At 44.2% G+C, this 26,091-nt stretch overlaps 1 protein-coding gene across 2 annotated transcripts in view; it reads right to left on the reverse strand.

Moving 5' to 3' along the window:
* Positions 1-26,091, reverse strand: part of WNT7B (Wnt family member 7B) — a 133,920-nt gene that overhangs the window by 37,808 nt on the left and 70,021 nt on the right. For both annotated transcript variants that reach the window (XM_054173816.1, XM_054173813.1), the window contains exon 2: positions 22,129-22,355. In XM_054173816.1, the coding sequence (XP_054029791.1) occupies positions 22,129-22,355 (227 nt within the window). The remainder of the gene's footprint in view (positions 1-22,128; positions 22,356-26,091) is intronic.

The raw sequence follows: 26,091 nt of genomic DNA on the forward strand, positions 1-26,091 counted from the left end.
CCTCAGTCTCTCCTCATAGGGTTTGTGCTCCAAACCCCTCACCAACTTTGTTGCCCTTCTCTGGACTCGTTCCAGCAAGTCAACCTCCTTCCTAAACTGAGGGGCCCAGAACTGGACACAGTACTCAAGGTGCAGCCTAACCAGTGCAGGGGCAGAATGACCTCCCTGCTCCTGCTGGCCACACTGTTCCTGATGCAGGCCAGGATGCCATTGGCCCTCCTGGCTGCCTGGGCACACTGCAGGCTCATGTTCAGCCTACCATCAACCAGCACCCCCAGGTCCCTTTCCACCTGACTGCTCTCCAGCCACTCTGACCCCAGCCTGTAGCTCTGCATGTAGAGAGCAAGACTGAGTGAACCCTCAGGAATTTTGCAGATGATACCAGGCTGAGTGGCATGGTTGAGAAGACTGAAGGACAGAATGCCATTCAGAGGGACCTGGACAGGCTGGAGAGGTGAGCTGAGGAGAATCTCATGAGGTTCCATAAGGCAAAGTGCAAGGTCCAGCACCTAGGTCAGGGCAATCCTAGATATGAATCCAGGCTGAGGAATGATGAAATTGAGAGCAGCCCTGAAGAAAAGGACACGGGGGTACTGGTGAATGAGAAGCTGGACATGACCCAACAATGATCACTTGCAGCCCAGAAGGCAAATGGCATCCTGGGCTGTGACAAAAGGAGCACAGCCAGCTGGGCAAGAGAGGTGATTCTGCCACCCTGTTCTGCTCTGGTGAGACCTGACCCAGATCTGGGACCCCCAACACAAGAGAGAGATGGACCTGATGGAGCCAGCCCAGAGGATGGCTGCAGAGATGATCAGAGGGCTGGAGCACCTCTCCTGTGAAGACATGCTGAAAGAATTGGGACTTTTCAGCCTGTAGAAGAGAAGGCTCCAGGGAGAACTTGTGGCTACATTTCAAGATCTAAAGGGGATCTACAGAAAGGCTGGGGGAAACTGTTTCAAAGGGCTTGTAGTGACAGGATGCAGGCAATGGTTTTAAAGTGGAGCAGGGTAGGTTTAGGTTGGACATAAGCAGGAAGTTCTTTACAGTCAGAGTGGTCAAACACTGGAACAGGTTGCTCAGGGGTGTGGTTGAGGCTCAATTGATGGAGACATTCAAGATCAGACTTGATGTGGCCCTGAGCAGCCTGATGTAGTTGGAGATGTCTCTGATCACTGAAGAGGGATTGGACAAGATGACCTTTGAGGATCCCTTCCAACCCCATGCAATCTGTGAATCTTTTATGAAGCCGAATCGCATACACGAGGCGCTGAGTTGTTCTACACAGGATCTGATAAATGCACATAGAAATTGCTGGAGAGATTTCCAATCTAAATCCAGAGAAATATAATAAAATTGCATAAAATCACCTAAAAATAACATCACCTGTCACATTGTAGCTTTCACTGCAACAGCAGTACAAGAGGAGATCAATTTCAACTAACTATGGAACAATAAATACCTTGATCTACACACACTTTTGTGGTAATAGTAATGAATATGGAAGATGTCCTGCACTACCTCAGCCATGGGAACAGCCTGGCTAGGGGCTCTGAAAAACACTTCAGACCACTGGGCTGGATAAACAGCTCCTGTGTGCCGAAGACAGCACTTTTCAGGCACAGAAATTGTTGTGTTTTCTTCTTGCCCAGTGACTGCTCTTCAAGGTGGCTTTAAGCTACTCTTTGAAACTCTATAAACAAAAGATTTATTTCCTTAACCAAAAAAAAAAAACAAACACCAAACCAACCAAAACCAAACAACCAAAAATAGAGAAATTGTAGAATCCTACAACACATTGGGTTGGAAGGGACCTTTAAAGGTCATCTAGTCCATCATTTATATCAAATAATGTTGCCTTTACACATATCAAATAAATATATCAAATAAAGTTGCTTTTTTTCTGCGAGATCCTGTGCAGGAATGTAGCAAAGAAGTTCTTGTTGTATTTTCTGGGATTTACTGTTGGATTGCCTCTTCCTGAAGAATAATTCTGCTTGCTTGTTAGTTAAGGTTGTCCTACAAATCCACTGCTCACAAATTCCTGGCGTGGTTTCTGATGCCAGGCAGGAATCCTTTGAGGACACTCAATGTATCAGATTTCACAAGCAAATCCATAACATAAGCACTGTCACTGGTGACTCACCACTCATCCTTTAGGTATGTGGACTTCAGTGTGTTTCTCTGGTGCATTCTTGGCAAGGCAGGGTTTGACAGTCGAGAAGCAGTGAGAACTGATGTGGTTGTTTAGTGTTACCACTCCTTTGATAGCTCCAATGGTAGCGGGACTGTATCTCATTTGCTTTAGCTTGCAGTCCAGTCCAAACCAGCCCCTTCTTTTGCTGGTTGCAGCAGAGAGGCTGGCTTTGCAAATCATCATTATGAGTCTGCATTCTGCTCTGCTAATTCTCCAACAGAGAGCACATCTTCCAGGCATAAGGCAAAAAGCTGGGCAGTAACCCCATAAGTCACTGGCATCCCCTGTCAGAGCTCAGATTTTGTGGAAAGCAAATGAGAAAGTTCTGGTGAAAGGGCTGGGTTGAAAGCTGCTTTCAAATGTACTTAAATATTTTCCAAATGCTCTTACACTGTTTGGCTGCATTTGCATTTCTGATACATTTACTTGCCTGACAATCCTCCTGCAAACAAAGCTGGGATCAAGCAATGATATCTACACTCCTTGGTGTTTAAAGGATCTTTGCCTGGGAGTCAAGTTTGTACTGCAGTGAGCAGGGCATTGCCCAAATCACACATATGAAAGATTTAAAAGAGTAAAGAGCTCAGAGAGTTTGGGATAAATACACAAAGTTTAGATTCTGGTCCAAACCTCTCTGGTTTGCAAAATGAGCCTGGAAGCATCACAAGAGCAAAGTCTTATTTTTTGTCTCTGGAGTTTCTGGTCCTGACAGGAGTTGGGAAGTGACAAGGCTCACATAAACAAGAAAGAATTATGTGGGTCTTCTTAGAACTCATGAAAGGTACAGAATCAATGTCTAATCTGGACCTCTCAGGATAGCCCTACCAGTCAGGTTACCTTATCTAGCAGAGTAGCAGTTGTTGTTTATTATTTGTGTTGTGTTAAGCTAGTGCTTTGCTAGGTACTGAGCAAGCTCACCCTAAAATGCTGATCCACACCTGCAAGAGATTGGCACATGGGCACATGCAAGCCCTGTGAGTTAGCTGCCCTTTCAGCTGAAAAATCTAAATGCTATGAGGATGAAAAGATCAAATTTCTAGCCCACAAAGAGCTTCCATTGTTTTTAAGTGCAATACCCTAGAACTGAAGGATGAGTTTTAAACAAATATCAGAAGGAAAATCTGTAGGTTTTTTAAGTACCTCAGCTTCAGACAAGGCTCCAGGCTTTGTGACCAGGAAAGGAGAGGGGAGTCCCTTTCTGCAGTATGAGTACAAGAGTATTTAAATAGATAGGCTGCTATTAACACCAGGCTTTGAGGTGCTGCTGCTTACATAAAAAAGTACTCTTAAAAAACACTAGCAACTGTCTCTATTGTAAATGCACCATGAAAACGAGATATGGCTCTCATTCAATCTTTTCAGCCCCCCACTTTGTAGCAGCCTGTTTCCAGAGCTGAACTTTGAAGCTGACCCCTGTCTTTGTGATGGGCCAAACCAAAAGCCAGATCTGAACACCACTGAACTCTGGGAAAGTTCAAATCTATCTTTTGTGGTTCAGGTTGAGCTTTAATTGAAACAGAGCAGTTAGCAATGCAAAACTCTTAAAACCAAAACAAAACAAATGTTTCACGTGAAAAGTCTTGGATTAGGCTGTGTGGTACCAAGTAGTGTTTTTATCCATCACATGATGTCATGTTCCTCTGGCAAACACAAACTGACAGCACGCACATGCTGCTGGAGGAGACGCTCCGTGCAGACACTGTGAATTTCACTTTGAGCAGGACACATTATTCACAGAAATACTTCATGCTGTGAGAAAACCCAAAGGCAATCTTACTGCCTCTTGGAGCTGAAGGTAGTCTGACATCTTTCAAACTTTCCATGCCCACCCCTCGTAGCACAGTAGCCCAGGGTCTCTTAAAACTCACTGTCTTGCTGTCTTTGAGTGAAGCTTATGCCTCATTATGTCAGCAGTATGTGGAATATTGCCACTAATCCCTGAAAACATACAAAAAAGTCGTGCTGCAGGAACTTGGGTTGTGTAAGAGGGCAGGGAATTCCCAGCTAACTCTCCTGCTAAGAGCTTCTGTTTATACTGTAGTTAATACTACAGTGACTGTATTAAAGCAACATGGGTGATCAATGGACAAGGGAAAAGCAAACAAAAGGGAAGGGAACTTAGTTTCAGCATTACTGAACTGCCCAAGTAAAAGAAAATGGGAGACAGGAAGGAGAAAAAGAAATGCAGGGAGGGGAAAATTGTTCAAGCCCCATCACTGGTGTCAGAATGTCACTGTGCACCAGTAACTAGGAAAAGGAGGTCTTGGACAGGAAGATTTACTTGAAGAATCACAGCACACATACAGTAAATAACCAGCAGTTACTCTCCCTGTGGGCTTTATTCTTTCTTTTATGTTATATGTAAGTACTGAACATGTAGGTCATTTTGTGGAATTTGACTTTAGGCTCTGTGTGAACAACTGCCTAAGGTTTCCAAACTTCTTCCTTATGCAAACTAAGCCAATAATCTTACCAGGCCTATTCCACTATATGGTTTTCTTTCAGCCCTGGACTCAATTTCTAGAAGTCCAAATCTCTCCATGACATTTCTGTCCTTTGCTTCCTGTTTGGATGAGAAAACTAAGAGCAACCATGTTTTTGAAGAACCCAGAGTACTTCACAAATGTTTAACTGAGGGTTAGTCCACATTAATTAGGCCTTTCAATTCCCCACTGAGATTAGTCGTCTTTAGACTCCAGCAAGGTACAAAGTGTCACCAGACACTGGAACAGGGTGTGGTGGGGTCACCCTCTGCAGGGGTGTTAAAAGAACAGGTAGATGTGGCACTTCAAGACATGGTTTAGGGGCCATGGTGGTGTTGGGCTGATGGTTGGACTTGATGATCTTAGAGGTCTTTTCCAACTGACGTGATTCTGTGATTCTGTTCTATGAAGTGACTTTGCCCAAGATCACAAGAAAAAAATATATGGCACAGCTGGGAACAGAGTCCAAGTCCATTATCTCCTGCTCCACACTTTAACCTTAAACTGACATTTCTCACTTTTAACTAGGAGCCACAGGGTTTGTGAAAAAATATAGGAAGGGAATGGTAGAGCACTGCCTGTGGTGCCACCTTCCTCTCACCTTGAACAAAGAGAATAAAAGGTTATTTTATCCATTCTGAATGAGTTCTTCTCAGGTGAAAGAATATTCAAATGTTTTTACTTTTTGCCTAGAGGAAATTTTCAGGTCAGACACTTCTTCACTGGTCAAGTTGCAATTATTTAAAAGAACAACCTTTCTAATTAATCATTCTCTAGCAATATACTGAACTCTTAGGACATACCAGAAAAACAGAGAGCAGTAAAAGCTTTATATGCAAAGGAACAAGAGACTCACAAGGTTTACTTCTTCATAGATTTTGTAACATTTGTGAAAGAAGATTGCCAGGAATCTACATATTACTTTAGAACTTTCTTTAAAGCAAGAAATAGAGTAGAATGGGAAGAATGAGCTGCTTGTATCCTACACATGATGATGTGCTTGCAACAGAGTTGAAGGTATCATGCGGTCTTGTGACATTGGGGTGTCTCGCTACAGGAAGAACATTGAGGTGCTGGAGCGTGTCCAGAGGACAATGAGGCTGGTGAAGGGCCTGGAGCACATGGCCTGTGAGGAGCATGTGAGGGAGCTGGAGCTGTTCAGTCTGGAGAAGAGGAGGCTGAGGAGAGACCTCATCATTCTCTACAAGCACCTGAAGAGAGGTTAGAATGAGGAGGTGGCAGCCTCTTCTCTTTGGCCACAAGAGACAGAACTAGAGGAAATGGTTACAAGCTCTGCCAGGGGAGGTTTGGGATGGGCGTTAGGAAATACTTCTTCACTGGAAGGGTTCTTAGACAGTGGAACGGTCTGCCCAGGGCAGTGGTGGAGTCACCATCCCTGAGGGTGTTTAAGCAGCATGTGGACCTGGTGCTTAGGGACATGGTCTAGTGTTAACCATTCAGAACTGGGTCGAGGGCAGGACTGGATAATCTTTGAAATCTCTTCCAACCAGATCTATTCTGTGGTTCTGTGATTGTGAGAAATATGGCAGAAAACACATGGTTATTGACCTGTGCTGATCTTTGTCTGAGTATGGAGTACCACAAGTGTTTAGAAATGTGGAGCAGTTAGAAACTAAAAACTGCCTCAGTGTTAACAAAAGTTCACTGCTTTTGCTATGCAGTTAACCCCATCTCCCATGTTTTCACCTGGGGTACTGCTGTTGGCAGTTTTCTGTAATACTGGCTTGGACATCAAGGCTATCCTTCAGAAATGCCCTGGCCTCAACGTTCTCACAGCCGCCTTCCACTGATAGCCAGAACTTCATGAAACAGCAATGCACAGATTTTCTCTGCTGACCACTTCTGATCACACACACACAGAATCATCAAGGTTGGAAGAGACCTCAAAGATCATCAAGTCCAACCTGTCACCACAGACCTCATGACTAAACCATGGCACCAAATGCCATTTCCAACCCCCTCTTGAACACCTCCAGGGATGGTGACTCCACCACCTCCCTGGGCAGCACATTCCAATGGCTAATGACTCTCTCTGTCAAGAACTTTATCCTTACCTTGAGCCTAAACTTCCCCTGGTACATCTTGCTGGTTGCCTGGGAGAAGAGACCAACCCCCTCCTGGCTACAAACTCCCTTCAGGTAGTTGTAGAGAGCAATAAGGTCTCCCCTGAGCCTCCTATTCTCCAGGCTAAACAACCCCAGCTCCCTCAGCCTCTCCTCATAGGGCTTGTGCTCGAGACCTCTCACCAGCCTCATTTCCCTTCTCTGATATTGCTCATTGCTGTTTGCTGCTACCATTTTTTCCTGCTCCTGGCCCATCTCTTTTTCTTTCCTTCTCCCTTTACATACATTCATAGATCTGCTGTGCTCTTTCCCAATTCCTCATGTCCCTAGCCAAGCAGCTGAAAGGCTTCCATCACAGAGATTGAAAACATACTCCATATTAAATGTAACAGAATAGTATAACTGGCAGCTCCTTATTTCAAACACATTCAATTTATATCACAGCTGAGAATAAACAGCAGGAGAAGCAACTTGATGGGTTGCTGGAGGCTGTGGCTACCCTTTCTTGTGGAACATGTCTCTGTCACTTGCTAAATAGGTGCACCATCTGGTGGTAATTTTGGACTCCCATTTGTTCTTAAATTTCCAAATAGCAGTGGTAGAGTTATGTCTGTGGTTGAAGCATTTTTTTTTTCTTTTTTTTTTTCCCCCCTATATCTGTCTGAAAGTCATCAGCTAAGATAATTTTTGCAGGTACTACTGGTGAATGAGTAGCAAAAATGGCTACAACTTTAAACGAAGATAGTTTCTATGTGTGCTATGTGGGGCAAGCACGATTTTATGAGAGGACCACATTGTCCCCTGTGAAACATATATGGAGAGGTTGGAATATTTCACAGACAAAAACTAGATATTAACAAGCTTGGTACCTAATTAGTGAGTCTAAGCTCCAGGATAGTCAATAAGGACAGTCATGCAGCCAATTTAAGATCCAAATCACCCTCTGGAAGTTCTTCTCTCTCTTCTTTGACCATAGAAGGAATACAGGCTGTAGAAGTTCCTATATTAGACATCTTATGCAAATGCCTGGAGCTATGTGGTATGAAACTGGGCCAAAGAAAAGAAGCGAGGAAGGGGCTCTCCATTTTTCTGCCTTTGTTGTCTGAAGCCCTTCAGTTCAGCAACAGAGAGGCAGAAACCACTGCTACTTCTTGTCCTGTTTCCCTTAGAAACTGCAAAGCCCATGTCAGATGGCACTTTGTGTGGAGGCCTCTTCTGAACACGATGGCTCTCCTGAGTCAAACAGAAAACAAGTTTTCATGTCATCATGAGGTAATGAGTGACTAGGTAAAACATAAATCACGATCTGTGAGTAAATTCTGTTTTGTTGTAGCGATTTCCTGGTTTGACACAGTCTGCTCTAACAAGAAAGTCCCCCCAAACACAGACTGGGAGGGAAAGCAACACAAAAAGCCCTGGGTTGAGAGAAGTTTAATGAGATGGTATAATGTACAATTACCTTAGCCTGTTTCATAGAAAAGCACAGCAAAAGCAGAAGCAAGAGCAGAAGCCAACTACAAAACCACAGCACCCACCCCTCAAGCCTGCAGCCAGCCCAGTGGAAAAGCTCAACTCCTCAAAACCAGAAGCAGCAAGGAGGAAACAGGATGCTTCTCATGATACAATCTGAACTACAAGCCCCATGATGCTTTGCTCCAGCCACCGCTTTCATTTTGAAGCTGCCATGATGTCATCATGGTGTTGAGTACTCATCTGCAGATTCAATTGGCTAATCCCATGATAAGCAACTGAACAGGTCTTTCCAGTCTACAGCACTTCAGTCCATGTCTGTTTAGACTCTGTCCAGAGACAGAAGTGTCTTCTTCCACCGCAGCAGTGAATGCTCTAGAATGACAGAACTCTATCTGAAGACTCCTCAGCCATCTGAGCCCCCTTTTTACATCAAGACTGGTTAAATCATAGAATTGTTTTTGATGGAAGAGACCTTTAAGATCATCAAGTCCAATTGCTAACACAGCACTGTCAGGTCACCACTAAATCATGTTCCTCAGCACCACCTCTCCAAAGCATTTCATTCCTTCTAGGGATAGAGAGTTCCCCCATTTCCCTGGTCAACCTGTTCCAGGCCTTGATAACCCTTCCATGAAAGAAATTCTAGGAATCATCTTTTTTAACACCGTCCCAGAAATCAGAGGTTGAACTTCTGTAGTGGAAAGAGCATTACAGATAGCAACAGACTACACTTGTGGCTAAAAACTGTCTCCTAGACCCATTTCAATCCTAAGAGCAAATGTGAACAAACAGATAGGTGAGCCAGTTTTCACTAGCTGAAGGGCCCGTTGACAGCTCAATCTTGCATGCTGGCTTTTGCTATGACTTCTGAACTCTGCAAAGCTCTGGGACATGCATTCAAAGTTAAACACTTCCATGACATCTTTTACTTTAAGCCAGGACTTAGACCAAAGTTAAGCACACGTTGGGTAAACAGCACGACTAAAGTTGTTGTCCAGTCCGAATGCTGAGAGAACACCTACCTCAGCACTACCACTCCAGATTCATTTTTGCAAGCCTCCACATACTAGATGATATAGTCCTCATTCTTGTTTGCTTTATTTCTTTAATTTTCATTTGGTCCTTATATCAGTAACAATAATACTTCACAGTTAGGGACACGCAAGATGTCAGCACTAAATCAACGACAGTCACAGGTAATTTAATCCACTTCCTAAAAGGTCATGCACAATAGGAAGGAAATTTCGTCAATTAGAAAATAAGATATTTGTCAAACATACTATTTTGGAACACCCCAGCCACTTCATTAGAAAAATAAATTGCTCCTGATGGGAGGCAAGACAGTGAGCTGCATGGATTGTAAAGCTAAGCCTGAATGCTAAAACATTTGTTTGCAAACCAAAATGTACAGATCAACAACTGCTGTGTTTTTCCTAGTGTTTGTAAATGCCTCTCCCTGCATGTCAAGCTTTTCAATTTAGAAACAGATGGTTTACCAAACATAAAGTGTCCCAAAGAACAGAGGAGGAAAGGGAGGGATGCTGCTACGCATGTAACTCTGAAGTCTAATGTTATGTTTAGCCTGTCCTGCTTGATGTAGAGGTTGGACTAAATGACCAAACCTATCATCTGTAATTCTAGGGAAGGGATTTTGACAACATAGTTAACCACAGTAGTAAAGCTCAAGGAATATCCAAAGTCATTAGAACCCCAAGTTATTACAGGATCTCCTACCAGCAGGTTAGCTGCTATCTTGAGCTACCTATCACTTTACATAAAGATCTTTCCTTGCCGTAGCGTGATTTGGCAGCCCCTACCTGCTTGCAATGTTGCTCTGCACTTAAAAACCCAAATGTTGTATGGTTGATTTCCATTTAACTAATCAGGTTTTATTCCAGTCCCTGCTATGAAGTTCAGCCTCAGTTTGAACTCCTGCATGCACTCAAGAGCCAGAAGCCTTTTTACTGTCTGTAAAACCCAGGCTCAAGTGAAAGCAGTGGCAAAATTTCTACTGACTGCAACAGGACCAGAATTTGGTCCCTGTCATTTTGGATTAAGCCCAACACAGCTTCACTTAAGTTTTAATGGTCCTGTTTAAAGCATGCAATATGTTGTAAGTCATTGGCCAACAGAACTGGGGCACTGATAGTAACCAATTCAGTCAGCATGCTATGGATCATTTGTGGCCAGAAATTTCATTACAAAGTGACATGAAAATAAAATTACATTAAAGGCACTTGAATGTCCCAAGCACTTTCATTCCAAGTGAGGAAATGCCAAACTAAATGTTGCTATGCAAAGTTAGCCTTGTTGTGTCCAAATTATGGTACAGAATCCAATTAAATAATAGCCTAGAATTTGCATACTATCTTTTCCACAGGATCTCTGACTCACTCATCCCAAGGCAGACCAGTAAAGCAACATGGAAAATTTTATCCTGAGTAGCTAAATGCAAAGTTGAAAGCAATAGAAAATGAGGATTATTTTTTTGTTGTTCCAGTTAGTGTTGAGAAGGAGATGATCAGAGCTCATTACTGACCCTGCCTATAAGGCCACATTATACATGAGAGTAACCTTTTCCACTACAGCTGATTATATATTGTGGTGGTTTGGCCCTGGCCTGGAGGCCAGATACCCACCAAGCCGCTCTATCACTCCCCCTCTTAAGTGAAGAGGGGAAGAAGGGAAAGAAAATATAACAGAAGCCAGGGATAAGATAAGAGCAATTTAATAACACTAATGAGCAAATAGCAATAGACCGTGCAGAAGCAAAGAAAGCAGAGAGAGAGAGATGTTAGTCTCTACTTCCCATCGGCAGGACGGTGGTCGGTCTCGGGAAGCAGGGCTCTCTAAGCTTGATGGTTCCTCGGGAGGATAAACGCCATAGACGAATCCCCACACTTCCTTCTTTCACTTCCTACTTATACCTGAGCTGACGTCATATGGTATGGAATACCTCTTTGGCCAGTCTGAGTCAGCTGGCTCAGCTGTGTCCCCTCCCAAGATTTTGCCCACCCCTCAATGTACTCCTGGGGCAGGGAAATGTTGAAAGGACACAGCTTGAATACTGGATTTAGCTGTAGCCAAAACACTGCTGTGTTATCAACTACTGCTGAAAAAAGAAACAAAACACCACAGCACTAGAACAATACTGCGAGGAGAATTAACTCCAGCTCAGTTCAACCCAATACATATATTTATTAGGATAGCTGCAGAATGCCAAAACCCACAAGTACCCAGACCTCTAAAAAAAAAATTAGAAGGTTTTTTTCCCATACCAACACTTCAATGGAGTATTTAGTTTAACAAAAAAACAAGTTGTGAAGCACAAATGCTTAAAGTGGATCCCCACACCTGTCTGTAGTTTCTTGAATGATCTGAGGTTCAAGGTCACCAAAACCCAGTGCGTCGTGCTGCATGGTGTCTCTTATCAAGCTGTGTGGTGTATTGTGGAACCATATAGTGTGGAATACATACAGAGGCACATGAGAGCCGAGCTCATGAGACAGAAATACTTGGGACTCCCTTGAGTTACAGTTCCCTGCATCAGCTTGTATCAATGCACTTCACTAATTTGAAATCAAGCGCAGCAAAATGGAGATGTTCAATGTCAGGTACATCAGTGCTGTTGAGTTTGAAAAGGGCTACATTAAAAACACCTGTTCCAAGAAAATCTTCATATTTATGCATGAAAATTGGATGAAATAGAATGTTAACAATTCACACTCCCCTCAGGATGGAAATTCCACATTTCAGTCAGGTCAGCATCTACCATTTCTGATCCAGCTGTGAGCCACACAAAGCTCAGGGGGCAAGACCACCTCTCCTCTGGAGACAGGCTGAGGGAGCTGGGGTTGTTCAGCCTGGAAAAGAGAAGACTCCAGGGAGATCTAATACCAGCCTTCCAGTAGTACAGACCTCCCAGGGGAGGATAATAACAATAAGGATGGTGAGGGACCATTTACAAAGGCCTGTAGTGATAGGATAAGGGGTGATGGCTTGAAACTAGAGAAGAGCAGATTTAGGTTGGACATTAAGAGGAAGTTCTTTATCATGAGGGTGGTGGAACACTGGAACAGGCTGCACAGGGAGGTAGCTGAGGCCCCATCCTTGAAGATATTCAAGGTGAGACTCGACAGTGCTCTGGGCAACCAGGTGTAGTTGAAGATGTCCCTGCTCACTGCAGGGAGGTTGGATTAGATGGCCTTTAAAAGTCACTTGCAACCCAAACCATTCCGTAATTCTGTGGTTCTGTGTTAGTACTACATTTAGAATAAGGATGTCTGCCTTTCAGAGCAAGCTTGTGGCCAAAGCAGTAAATATTTAAATGGCAACACTAATATTTTCATTTAAGAGAAGTTACATTTTTGCTTCAGCCTCATGACCTTAGATGTAAAACACAACATAATTTAGCCAGGCTTAAACTAGACAGTAGCACCTTACAAGAAGAAGTTTAGGCTTGAGGTGAGGAGGAAATTCTTCACAGAGAGAGTTCTTAGCCGTTGGAATGTGCTGCCCAGGGAGATGGTGAAGTCACTGTCCCTGGGGGGTGTTCAAAAAGGGATTGGATGTGGCACTTGAAGCCATGGTTTAATAGTCATGAGGTTTTGGGTGACAGGCTGTACTTGATGATCTTTGAGGTCTTTTCCAACCTTACTGATTCTATGATGCTATGAAGAGAATGTAAATTGGGAAATACAAGGATTTGTATATTCATGGTTGGAAAAAATACTACAAATTATATAGGGTAGGCATTTCTTTTACAGGGAGGCAAAGAAAAAGAGGTAAAGATGATAAAATTAATCTAGTAAAATTGCATTTTTTTCTAGTAAAGTCAAACGAAAGTTATGACCGTAAGATCCTAGTTTACCAACAGTTGTTTAGTCTGAGAAAAGAGAGGCTGAAAGGAGACCTTATTGCTCTCTACAACTACCTGAAAGGTCTCTTCCCACAAGTCACAACTGATAGGACAAGAGAAAATGGCATCAAGTTGCACCAGGGGAAGTTTATATTGAATATTGGGGAAAACTTCTGTACCAAAAGTGTTATAAAAGACTAGGACAGGCTGCCCAGGAAAGTGGCTGAATCACCATCCCTGGATAGAATGGAATGGAATGGAATGGAATGGAATGGAATGGAATGGAATGGAATGGAATGGAATAGAATAGAATAGAATAGAATAGAATAGAATAGAATAGAATAGAATAGAATAGAATAGAATAGACCAGGTTGGAAGAGATCTTCAAGATCATCACATCCAACCTATCATCCAACACCATCTAATCAACTAAAACACGGCACCAAGCACCCCATCAAGTCTCCTCCTAAACACCTCCAATGATGGTGACTCCACCACCTCCCCGGGCAGCCCATTCCAATGGGCAATCACTCTCTCTATGAAGAATTTCTTCCTAACAACCAGTCTAAACCTCCCCTGGCACAGCTTGAGACTGTGTGCTCTTGTTCTGATGCTGGTTGTCTGGGAGAAGAGACCAGCCCCCTCCTGGTATTTAGAAGATATGGTGCTCAAGGGTATGGTGTTGTAGTGACCCTCGCAGAGCTAGGTAATGGTTGCACTTGATGATCTTAAAGGACTTTTTCAATCACAGTGAGTCTGTGATTCACGTTTATCTTTTGATCTGTGATTTACAGTGTGTTTTGAAAACACCACTAAAGCCTCCCCAGATCATTGTGAGGCTCTGACATCTAAGAAATTTTTAAAATGATACAGAAATTGTCTCCCACAACTTTTCAAACTGATTCACTAAGCTGGACATCCTCCCTCCTCTCAAAACAGGATGTTTCCTTAGTGCAGGAGTATTTCCTTAGAATAGAAAGATATTTTTATCTCTCTAAAAACCTTCAAGAGACAGAAACCTACTAAAATGAAGAAGTCTCAACCTACCACTCTCACAACAGGCTTTCTGCTCTGTCAAAATAACATAAATTCTTAGCACAGTAGTTGTTTCATAACTTTTTTACCAGCTCTTCCCAAGCTCAGATACCACCAGCTGAGAGGTTTATTTTCTTGTTCTGCTGTGGGTTACTGTCATGCCTTGCTACTTGTGATAGTAAAAACCTTATCCAGACTCCTCCAGTCGGAAAGTATGAGCTGTTTGAATCAACTCCTTCATTTCCTCCAAAGATGATAATGCAAGCTGAAATAGCCCTCTTGCTTGCACTACCTTTTAACTATTAGATTATCACAGCTTTTTTTTTTCCCCCCACTGTTTAGCTTTCCATCAAGCTGAACTGCACTGGAAAAAAAGCTGTCTTCATAAGGCAGTTGCTTTACTGCCTGTAGGCTAACTAATATAAACATGTGGGTCTTTAGGTGGCATAGCCCAGCTTTGTTCCAGTGTAACATTTCTATCTTTGTGAGGTAACTTGTGGGATACTCACTGATAGAACTGAATTCCTTCTGCAATAATACACATCTCCTTGGCCAAGAAGGCCAATGGTATCCTGGGGTGCATTATTAAAAGTGTGTCCATCAGGTCTAGGGAGGTTCTCCTCCCCCTCTACTCTGCCCTGATGGGACTATCCCTGAAACATTATGTCCAGTTTCGGGCTCCTCAATTCAAGAAAGACAGGGATCTACTGAAGAGGGTTCAACAAAGAGCTATAAGGATGATTGCAGGACTTGAACAGCCCTCCTATGAAGAAAGACTGAGAGAACTGGGACTGTTTAGTCTGGAGAAGAGAAAGCTGAGAGGGAGCCTTACTAAAGTCTACAAATATCAGAGGGGTGAGCGTCAAGAGGAAGGAGCCGGGCTCTTTTCAGTGGAAGCCTGCTTATAGGACAGGGAATAATGGATATAAGCTAGAACACAGGAAGTTGCACTTCAAGGTGAGGAGAAGCTTCTTTACTGTGAATGTGATGGAGCCCTGGAACAGGCTGCCCAGAGAGGTTGTGGAGACTCCTTCTCTGGAAACATTCAAAGCCAACCTGGATGCATTCCTGTGGAGCCTGCCCCAGGTGATCCTGCTCCGGCAGGGGTGTTGGACCCGATGATCTCTGGAGGTCCCTTCCAACCCCTACCATGCTGTGAGTCCATGATTTATAAGACAGAACAAATATACCCTGTGTCCTTAAGATTAAGGATATTTTTGTTTCTCCTTCCAGCAACAACATGTTAGTTGTGAAATGCGCTGGCTGGGGGGAAGGGGGAGGGTGGATGGGGGTGGGGGTGTGTGGCAGCGGGGGCAGTACGAGAAGGCTTTGAAATTAATGTTTGCAGCATAATAGAGCTTTTCTGCAAAATGAGCACACTGAGGACATCCTCAGATTCTGGATTATTTTTTTTCACCTCTATTCCAGCTGCCCCCCAGTTACCCAGCTGGTTTGGATGGCAGTTCCCTAGGCATGTCTTGTTTTGATTTTTTAATTCAGCCTACTAGTGAGAAAACTCTCTCTAAATAACCAAGAATAATGCATCTTTTAACATACCACTGTGCTTCTAATAAAAATTACCCTTGCATGAGCCACAGCTCATTAAATTTGCCATGGTATTTATAGTATCTCCTTCTTTCAGTAAAACACACTTGCAAATGCAATGGCTCCACATTACATCTTGTAAAGCAGACAACAGCTGTCACTCCAAAGTAGCCATATGAGTAATTAAGATCTGGTTTGTATTGGTCCTGTGAGGTCCTAATACAGATATACTCTGATCGAAGGCATCCTGTGCACCTCTCTCCTGGCAACCCAGACAGCCTTCTGCACTAGGAAGCTCGTACCACCTCCTGGGAAACCACCTCTAATGCTGGGCGTTCGTTTTGCCGTATCCTAGCACCAAGGCAGATATCCAGTTCAAATTCCTGAAAACAACTTTCTTTCTGATCAATTGCTCGAACACTCAAAAGGACCTTGTTTTCTGGGACCAGGCTATATGACAGCAGCAACAACAACAACAAAACCAAACCAACCAACCAACCAAAACCCCCACATTTTTCCACGCTGGGTCCAAAAGGCACCGTGCAACTGAGGATCACAATAACTGACAAATGCCTGAATCAATCACCACACCTACTGCTAGGACAGAGATGATTACTGCCTTTCCATTGGTGAAGTGTGCACCCTGCTCTGTAGGGCATTTAAAATAGTTCATATCCAGCCCATTTCCCACCCCCCCAACCCCCCTCCAAATCGTTTCCAGCTGTACGTTCCCCTTCTTTCCCCCCATGTTGTTTTTATTGGCCATAACACAAGTGGGTAAAGATAGATTTTCCCAGATGTTACAATAATAAACACAGAGTTGGTGTGAGATTTAATTGAATGTTACTGAGCATTAATAAATACATAGAGCTAACAGCATACATTGATCAGAAAAAAAGACCAAAAAAAGAAAAGAAAAGAAAAGAAAATTGGAAAAGGAGAGTACCAGAAAAAGAAATGGCAGGAGGGAAGGAAAGGCAAGAAGACAGAAATGCACTTTAGGCACACAATCTGGATCCATTTATGGTTCCCTTTATTGATTTGCTGATAGCATTAGAGCACAAGTAGGGTTGTAAAGCATTCCTAAGAATGCTGCCTGTCTTCATGCGTCGCAATTTTTCTGCTCATACTGCGAGTCAACCTTCCCAAGTTGGCCAACTTGTACCATGTTAGACACTACTGTGCTGAAATCATGGATCTGCTCGTATACAAATGCCCATTTTTGGAGAACAATGAGCCCACCCTGCTCCTCCCATTTTTGGTAGGAGGTTTTTACGAACTTTTGGCACCTCGGTTAAACCACCATCATAGCCCAGAATAAAAATACTGGATTTGTATGTGAGCCTGAATCCAAATTTCATTCACCCTATATATGGCCTGAACCAAGAATGATTCACTGACTGACATCCCCTCAGCATGTATGATGAGATGCCAACCATTTCTCCATGATGCCATCACTTACATCTCTTTCATGCTCAGCAGGTCAAGGCAGGTGATTCTCCCCCTCTACTCAGCTCTGGTGAGACCCCACCTGCAGTACTGCATCCAGTTCTGGAGCCCCTATTACAAGAGGGATCTGGAGGTGCTGGAAGGTGTCCAGAGAAGGGCCACGAGGATGAGCAGAGGGCTGGAGCACCTCTCCTATGAAGACAGACTGAAAGAGTTGGGGCTGTTCAGTCTGGAGAAAAGGCTCTGAGGTGACCTTATTGTGGCCTTCCAGTATCTGAAGGGGGTTTACAAGAAGGCTGGGGAGGGACTTCTCAGGATCTCAGGTAGTGCTAGGACTAGGGGGAATGGAATGAAGCTGGAGGAAAGGAGATTCAGGCTGGACATGAGGAGGAAGTTCTTCACCGTGAGAGTGATGAAGCCCTGGCATGGGTTGTCCAGGGAGGTGGTTGAGGCCCCATCCCTGGAGGTGTTTAAGACCAGGCTGGACAAAGCTCTGGCCAGCCTGATCTAGTGTGGGGTGTCCCTGCCCATGGCCAGAGGGTTGGAACTAGATGATTGTTGCAGTCTGGGCTGGGTGCCCTCTGCTACGTGAGGTGCTTCCTGTGTCCAGAAGTCCAGCCCAGTGGGCAGACACAGGAAACTGGATATTTCCTACCATAATCATCTGCACCACTATAAAATCCACGGCAGGCTCTGGCACTTCCTCTTTCCTTCCTCTCCACCACCCGGTAACTGGGGGAGATGTCTCCCGACCATGAGCCTGGCTAGGGCAAGGCCACGGAGGGATGGGCAGTCTCAGATCTGGCCAGCTGAGACTAGCCTAGCATTCGGGGGGTGGGGGGGGGAAGGAGGAGCCCCGGGGGTCTTGGGTGCACCCTCAGGTGGGGATGGGATGTTTCTGGGTCTGCTTTGGGGTTTCTCTTGTCACTGTGCTTCTGGCTTTCTGTACACACTCACTGTTTTCTGTTTAAACTTTCCACCACTTTTGCAATCCATTTGTCTGAGTCGTTATTTCTGCCCATGGTGGGGAGGGGGTTTGCCCCAACCCACTACAATGGTCCTTGTGGTCCCTTCCAACCCTGACTGATTCTATGATTCTATGCCCAGTTCTCTTGCTCTCTTAGGCCTGCAGCTGAAACACTGGGATCAGTTACCTGTTTACAGTAGAAATACAGAAAGAATATTTTTTTCCCTTTAATCTCTTTCTTCCAGAAGAAATCTTTCTCCCTTTCTTAATCTTAATCTTAATCTTCTATGTGAAATTATGCAGTTGGAGTGCATAAGTCCATGCTTGTATATAATCCTGATGTTCAACTTCATTTTCTGACTATGTTTCTTAAAATGGTGTGTAAAGTCCTCTTCTTCACCTGTGAGTTAATAAAGTCCATGCACAGATTTTGTTACCCTTTAAAACTGTGGTGTCTCTCCCACCCCTCCCCCTTTCTGCAGTGCCTGTAGCACTGCCTGGGGTTGCTGTGGCCAAGGTGTAGTATCCAGCACTTGGATGTGTTAAGCTCTATTTTTTGAAACACTGCATTTCTGTCCTGGATTTAGTACTGATGAGAGCAGTCTGCTTACAAATATTTCAGTGGAAATGGTCAATACACAAATAACCAGCCAAAACCATCCACTTCCAAAGAACAACAGCAGTTTCACTTTGGTTATTGATTCTGACTCCATACTTCAGAGGTTTGCTTTCAACTGCTGTCATGATCCGTAACCCTCAGAGGTACAGGATATAGCTATTCCTCTGGGGAGGGATAACCCCATGCGCAGGTTGGGGTTTGACCTGCTGGAAAGCAGTTCTGAGGAGAGGGACCCAGCCAGCAATATGCCCTTGTGGCCAAGAAGGCAAATGGCATTCTAGGGAGCATTAAGAAGAGTGTGGCCAGCAGCTCAAGGGAGGTTCTCTTCCCCCTCAACTCTGTCCTGGTGAGGCAGCACTTGAGTATTGTGTCCAGTTCCGGGCTCCAAAGTTCAAAAAGGACAGGGAACTACTGGACATAGTCCAATGGAAGGCCAAGAAGATGATTAAGGGATTAGAGCACCTCTCTTACAAGGGGAGGCTGGAAGACCTGCAGTTCTTTAGCCTGGAAAGGAGAAGACTGCGAGGGGATCTTATCAATGCTTATAAGTATTCATGGGGCTAAGGTCTTTTCAGTAGTGCCCAGTGAGAGGACAAGGCAAATTAGAACAACCATAAATCTACACTTGTCAGTGTTAGTGGTAGAGCCTGTCTCCAGTGCTTAAAGAGTAGGTCCTCTGCTTTCCATACAGATAGAAAGCAATTGATATCATGCTATCAGAGCTTATTCGCCCTCTCCATCCTATGACCTGAGTAACTTGCCATGAGCAAGATGAGTTTTCCTTTGGGGTGAAGTGAAAAACTTGCTTCTCTTGATCCTTTCTTCAATCTGTTTGGGCAGAAACAAACTTCTGGTTTTGTGTTTCTCTCTGTCAGATACAGATGTGTTTTGCTACACATGTGGATATTTATGCTTCCAAGTATTTTGTAACTTTAAGTGTGGGGCTTTTTTAAGCTTTGTCCTTTTAAAAGCTTCCCCCCTTTTCCCCTCCCCACTAGTGTAATAACACCACTTCCCAAACCCTATCCTTTTCCTAGATACTGACCACATCATCTCTGGGTGCTACTCTACTAATAAAACAAAGACATGTGGATTCTGGGCTCTTTTATGGACCTGAATGGAACTCATCTGGCTCAGCTGGCAGGGGTCATGTAAACCTTCTCCATCCGCTAGAGTTTGTGTGGTTTCACACCCAACAAATGTCAAAGCAGAACTCAGCTGCAACTGCCAAGTTTTGTCTGTGTTTGGGTTAAGCCATAAAAGAACCCACCAGATTCCACATCAGTCATTTCAGAGCTGCAAGAAACCACCCAGGTTAGGCGAAGAGGTCATGGATCTGGTGAACATTTTGGCAAATATGGCCTGAAAAACCTGGGTTTTTTTCAAGCTTTCTGTAGTCTGACAGAAGGTCCATCCTGATGCCACACAAATTTTGTTCCCTGTAGCTTGTGTCTTGTATAGAAACATTGAGAATGAAAGCATAATCCTCTTTGGACATTTGAACTTCATTTACTTGCAAGGCTTCTGAGGATGAAAGGAGTCTCTGATGAAGAGGATTGTCACGCAGGAGTATAAGGATGGAGCTGATGAGGTGCCCTAAGATTCTCAGCTTGAAGAGGAGAACAGGAATGGTGAAAACCTTTTCACCAGGAAGCTGAAAGATGACACCAGCTCTGGTACCACCCTCTAGAGTGTGCCTCTTCAAGGACATAAGTGACCTCTCAGAAGTTAAGAGGACTTACTGGCTTAAGAGTCAGAGCCTCTTGCATGCCTGAAAACTTCGACAGACCAAGACAACATAGCATGAAGAAGTATCATGGCGGAATGCTTGTCAGCTGTGTATTTTCTGGCAGCAACATAATTTTGAGCATCAACTTAAGCTGGCAAGCAAGCATAGGACCAACCAAGGAGGAGCAAATGAGCAAATTCCCAACCCACACCTTTTCAAACATCAAAGCCAAATCCTACCAACCTTTTTTTTCTGAAGTTCAAAAAGTTCAGACTATTCTTTTGACATTGATTTCATTCACTGGGTCTTAGTTTCAGCCCTCTCCATTTCTGTGATTGGATGTGGAGCAAAGTTCACAGAACATGACAGATTCTCTGCCAGCATTAAGTCAGTTGCCCTGATACTAATGGATTTATTCAACTGCAACACTTTATAACTGGGACACTGTGCCCTTAAAAAGATCAGATCTCAACCAGACTCTCAGACTAACATATTCTTTGACAAAAAAAGTAAAAAATCAGTCCCATCTTTGACTTGAGTGTATCTCAGCTTTTAGCATTCATTAGCAACCAAAAGGATTATGCAAAGAAAAAAGCAGCCTTGATCTCCAGTAAGAACCAAAGCACCATGTAAGTCGTTTCCCTTTTGCACCGATGAGTTCAAGTGCTACACTTTTTCTTCACACATATTTTACAAGATCTGCTGTCTGAATCCATTCAGTCACGTTGAAGGCACAAGGCTCACCCAAATCACTGAATTAAAACCAGGGATGTCACCCAAAGAAGAATTTGGACACAAGACAAGAAGGCCTCAACCCCACTGAGAAGCTGGATGCTATCACTCTAAGCACCCTTGTGAGAGCCGCACACTGCAAAGTGTTATCCCAACACTGAGCAGCAGGTAGTTTGAGGGATGGTAAGTGAGCAGTCCTTGGGGGAGAGAGGAAAGTTCAGGAGTGGGCTAAGGATACTCATCTGGGTAATGAAGAAAATAATCATTTCAGTGCCAGAAAAGATGTGCATAATCTTCCCTATGAAATAATATCAGACAGGGAAAATGGAAAGAGAGCACTTTACTTTCTGCCAATTAACATCTAGTCAGGCCAAGGTCCTGTACCATTTCCTTTGAATGGGTATCCTGCCTTAAATCACTTGAGTATTTCCTTTCCAGTATGATAGTAACACTAAAATGGGTACAAATCACTGCCACATATTGGAAAGCCAGCATCATATGCACTGTACTTCCATTAGGTAATTGGGACCTTCCCACTACTTAGCATTTGCGAAGTCTGCAGAGGGATTTTTTTAGAGCTGATCTTAGTTCCCTGTTGTTAACATGCACCACAGTTATCATGGCAATCTCTAACAGGACAGCAGTCACACATATTTTTTCATGGCATGTTATGACTGTGTCCTCAGATGCCTGTGCAGGCATCTAGGTCACTGCTGGCTATGAAGTTGCACAGTTACAAATGACTTCATCTAGACATTACTAGAGATTTCATGCCTTTTGCCAGTTACTTTTCCATGACTGGAAACACACAGACCCCACTTGTTCTGGGAGCATCGCTGTTGAACTCCAGTAGGCAAATACCAGAGGGTTATAAACCTTTTCAGGACCACGGCAGGAAATCTAAATGACAACCAGCCCAAGTGTATCACTTCAGCAGCATGTTAGAGACACCCTTACCTACTCGAAGCTCTTGTCCAAAGACTGTCTTCTCTCCCAGTGCAGAGCAGTTCCACCTCCCGTACCGAAACTGGTACTGGCACTCATTGATTCCCATTTGTGCCCCTTCCCCGATCACAATGATGGCATCCGGGCGGCTCTGGCAGATCGCTCGCTGCCGAGGGGCCAGGCCTGGGATTTTGTTGCAGATGATATTAGCTCCTAAAGCAACCACGGATGACAAAGCTCTGAAGGGGGGAAAGGAAAAAAAAAAAAGAAAGAAAAAAAAAGGCAGAAAGACATATTATAACCACATTTAAGACATTGATTTCTTTTTGCCATGTGCTGCTGGCAAGGTGCTGGACAAAAGGAGAAGGCTGGAAATTGGGTTCCTATCCTTTTGCCAACTTATCCCAACCTTTCTGGTCTGGCAAAAGAGATTGGAAATCTTGCAGTAATTCCTGATCTGATTTGTGCCAGAACCAACAAAGAAATGGAATCACAGAGCGTTAGGGGTTGGAAAGGACCTCAAAAGATCATCTAGTCCAACCCCCACTGACAGAGCAGGATTACAGTCACACAGAAGCACATCCGGGCAGGTTTTGAGTGTCTCCAGAGAAGGAGACTCCACAACCTCTCTGGGCAGCCTGTTCCAGTGTTCTGTCACCCTCACAGTGAAAAAGTTTTTCCTTGCATTCACACGGAACCCCCTCTGCCCCAGCTTGTGCCTATTGCCCCTTGTCCTATCATTGGACATCACTGAGAAGAGCCTGGCTCCATCCTCCTGACACTCACCCATCACACATTTATAAATATTAATGAGGTCACCTCCCAGTTTGCTCTTCTCCAAGCTAAAGAGACACACATCTCTCAGTCTTTCTCAAAAGGGAGATGTTCCACTCCTTAATCATCTTTGTGGCTCTGCACTGGACTCTCTCAAACCATTTTCTGAGGCCATTCTTGAACTGAGGGGCCCAGAACTGGACACAATATATGAGATGTGGCCTCACCAGAGCAGGCTGGAGGGGTCCCTCAGCATCACATTTCTGCATCTTTTAAACACATCCAGCAATGGTGATTCAACCAGCTCCACGGGAAGCAGGGTTGGCCCTTCTGTAATTTTAAAGTATATGACAGTGGAAAGATGTCTTCTACAAAGTAATCCAGAGGTGTCAGGGGTACAGGAGACCCTGCAATCCCAGCCTAGTCTGTGGTTCTTCTCCCAGAAGAAGGCTGAAAGGACCCAGGTCAGCCTCTCACTTTCTGCCAGGATGCCCTGGCAGTGGGTCAGCATAGAAAAGGAGAAATTTCTACAGCCATTCTTCATAGCAGAGCAAGAGCCAGGGCTCCCTGGCAGCAGCATCTCCCCAGCTCGGCATATGCAGCGGTTCTCATAGTGACGCTCAGGCTGTGCTATCCTTACACCATCACCTGCACCTGCCTTTGCCTAGTTTTCTGGCACATAACAGTTGCTCAAGCACCCTACAATACTGCAATGTCTGGTAACCCATTTCCCTTGCAGCAGGAGCTGCTTCAGGTACTGATCTTACCCAGGTGGCCAAGAAGGCCAATGGCATTCTGGCCAGCACCAAGAATAGTGTGGCCAGGAGGAGCAGGGAAGTCATTGTGCCCCTGTACTCATCACTGGTTAGGCCACACCTTGAGTCCTGTGTCCAGTTCTGGGCCCCTCAATTTAAGAAGGACATTGAGACTCTTGAACGTGTCCAGAGAAGGGCAACAAGGCTGGGGAGAGGCCTTGAGCGCAAGCCCTACGAAGGGAGGCTGAGGGAGCTGGGGTTGTTTAGCCTGGAGAAGAGAAGGATCAGGGGAGACTTTATTGCTGTCTGCAACTACTAGAAGGGTGGTTGTAGCCAGGAGGGGGTTGGTGTCTTCTCCCAGGCAACCAACACCAGAACAAGAGGACACAGTCTCAAGCTGCACCAGGGGAAGTTTAGGCTGGAGGTGAGGAGAAAGTTCTTCACAGAGAGTTGTTAGCCATTGGAATGTGCTGCCCAGGGAGGTGATGGAGTCATCATCCCTGGAGATGTTCAAGAGGGGACATGGACATGGCACTTGGTGCTATGGCCTAGTAGTCATGAGGTGTAGGGTGACAGGTTGGACTTGATGATCTTTGAGGTCTTTTGCAACCTTGTTGATTCTATGATTCTATGATTCTATTCTATCCTTCTAGGAAACCTAATCCTGAGGGAATCCAGAGTTGGGTCATGAAATAGAGACATTCAGAATTTTAGCTGATACTTGACACATGCACAAGGCACACAATTCTGGTGCCCTGGCTGTTATTGGCTTGATTGAGGCCTCACAACCAACTTACTGATAAGTTTACATATATATATATATACAGACACTCACACGCACACATATATGTATATATATAAATGTATATAAATATATATGCATTGTATACATGTATATATATTTTTAAAATGTATATTATACATTTTTTTAAAAAATAAAAACACTGATTAAAGCCATGAGAAAACATTTTTTAAGCATTTTTTTTCCACATGTGCTGAGCCCCCACAGTTTCCACTGACTTTTGCCTCAAGCTGAGCAGCAGAAACTTATGACTTTCAAAACAAAGGAAAGCATGAAAGAGTTGGCTCCAGTGTCTACCCCATGTATAATTTTCAGTTTAGTTGCTTCCTCCATACACTTCACTGCTGTCTCATGATTAGCTTAAGGAGTGTATTCCTTGGTCTCCCATTGTTTTTGGAGCTAGCCTTGGTCAAAGTATTTTCATACAGCGGGGGTGCTCATTCATCCGGGAAAGAAATATTATCATATCTGACTCAGAAGGTATTGTGAGGATGCCATAATTATTTGGTGTTTGTAAAGTGCTTTAAGACATGCCTCATTAAAAGAATTAAACTGCAATTACTAGGGGTGAGGGGGTTGGGAGGGGTGTCTTAGTTTTCTTATCATTCCTTCCAGGGACTTCCCCCTTTTCTGGCCTGAACTTCCCAGTATATTCCCTCAGACTCGTTTAGCCTACTTTTAAAATTGTTACTATAATTTCAGTGCCAAAAGAAATGCTGAATCATGAAACTGAGGGTTTGGAAAGCTTGATTTCTATTAAAGAAATGCACCCAACAGCATTTCAAGCTTCCTCTCCACCACTGCTTGCGGCGTCCCTCAGTTTGTGCGTCCGTCACACATTCAGGAGGGTTGCGCTGTGCTCCTGCCCCTTGGGCTGGTTGAAGGCTGCATACTGGGTTGGGTTTTTTCCACTAGATGGGGAATGTTTCCCTTTATAACTGTCAAAAAAAAAAGCACAGCTCCCCATGCCACATTTTGGCATCTTCTCCCATCTAATCTTTCTCTGCGGTGGAAGCTTTCTTGACTCTTATCAGAAGGAAATCCTAGGAGCGGTGTTTTGTTCGGATTTCTAGTGCAGTTTACAGTAATTGTAACCACCCTGCCCCATCACAGCCCACGCACATTTCAGAGGTTTTATGAGTGGGTTATCCACATGGGTTACCCAACCAAACAGCATTAGCAGGACAATGGCACATTTCCCATGCCACAGCAGTGGCTGGCACATGGAGAGCCTTCACCTTTCTACATCACTCAGTCATTAACCCAAGGGAAACACCAAGCACCGACACTGAGCGATAGTTAGAGAATCACAGAATGACAGCATGGTAGGTGTTGGAAGGGAACTTCAGAGATCATCTAATACAGATCCCACTGCTAACACAGGTTTGCCTAAAGTGGGTTGCACAGGAACACATCCAGGCGGGTATTGAAAGTCTCCAGAGAAGCAGACTCCACAATCTCTCTGGGCAGCTTTGTCACCCTCAAAGAAGTTACTCCTTACGCTCAAGCGAAAACTGCTGTGTTCTAGTTTGTATCCATTGTGCCTAGTCCTCTCACTGGCCACCACTGACAAAAGCCCAGGTCTATCCTTTTGCACCCTGCACTTCAGATACTTTTATGCATTGATAAGATCCCCTCTGTCTT

Source organism: Dryobates pubescens, chromosome 27 (genome assembly GCF_014839835.1).
Source record: "Dryobates pubescens isolate bDryPub1 chromosome 27, bDryPub1.pri, whole genome shotgun sequence".
Classification (NCBI taxonomy): domain Eukaryota; kingdom Metazoa; phylum Chordata; class Aves; order Piciformes; family Picidae; genus Dryobates; species Dryobates pubescens.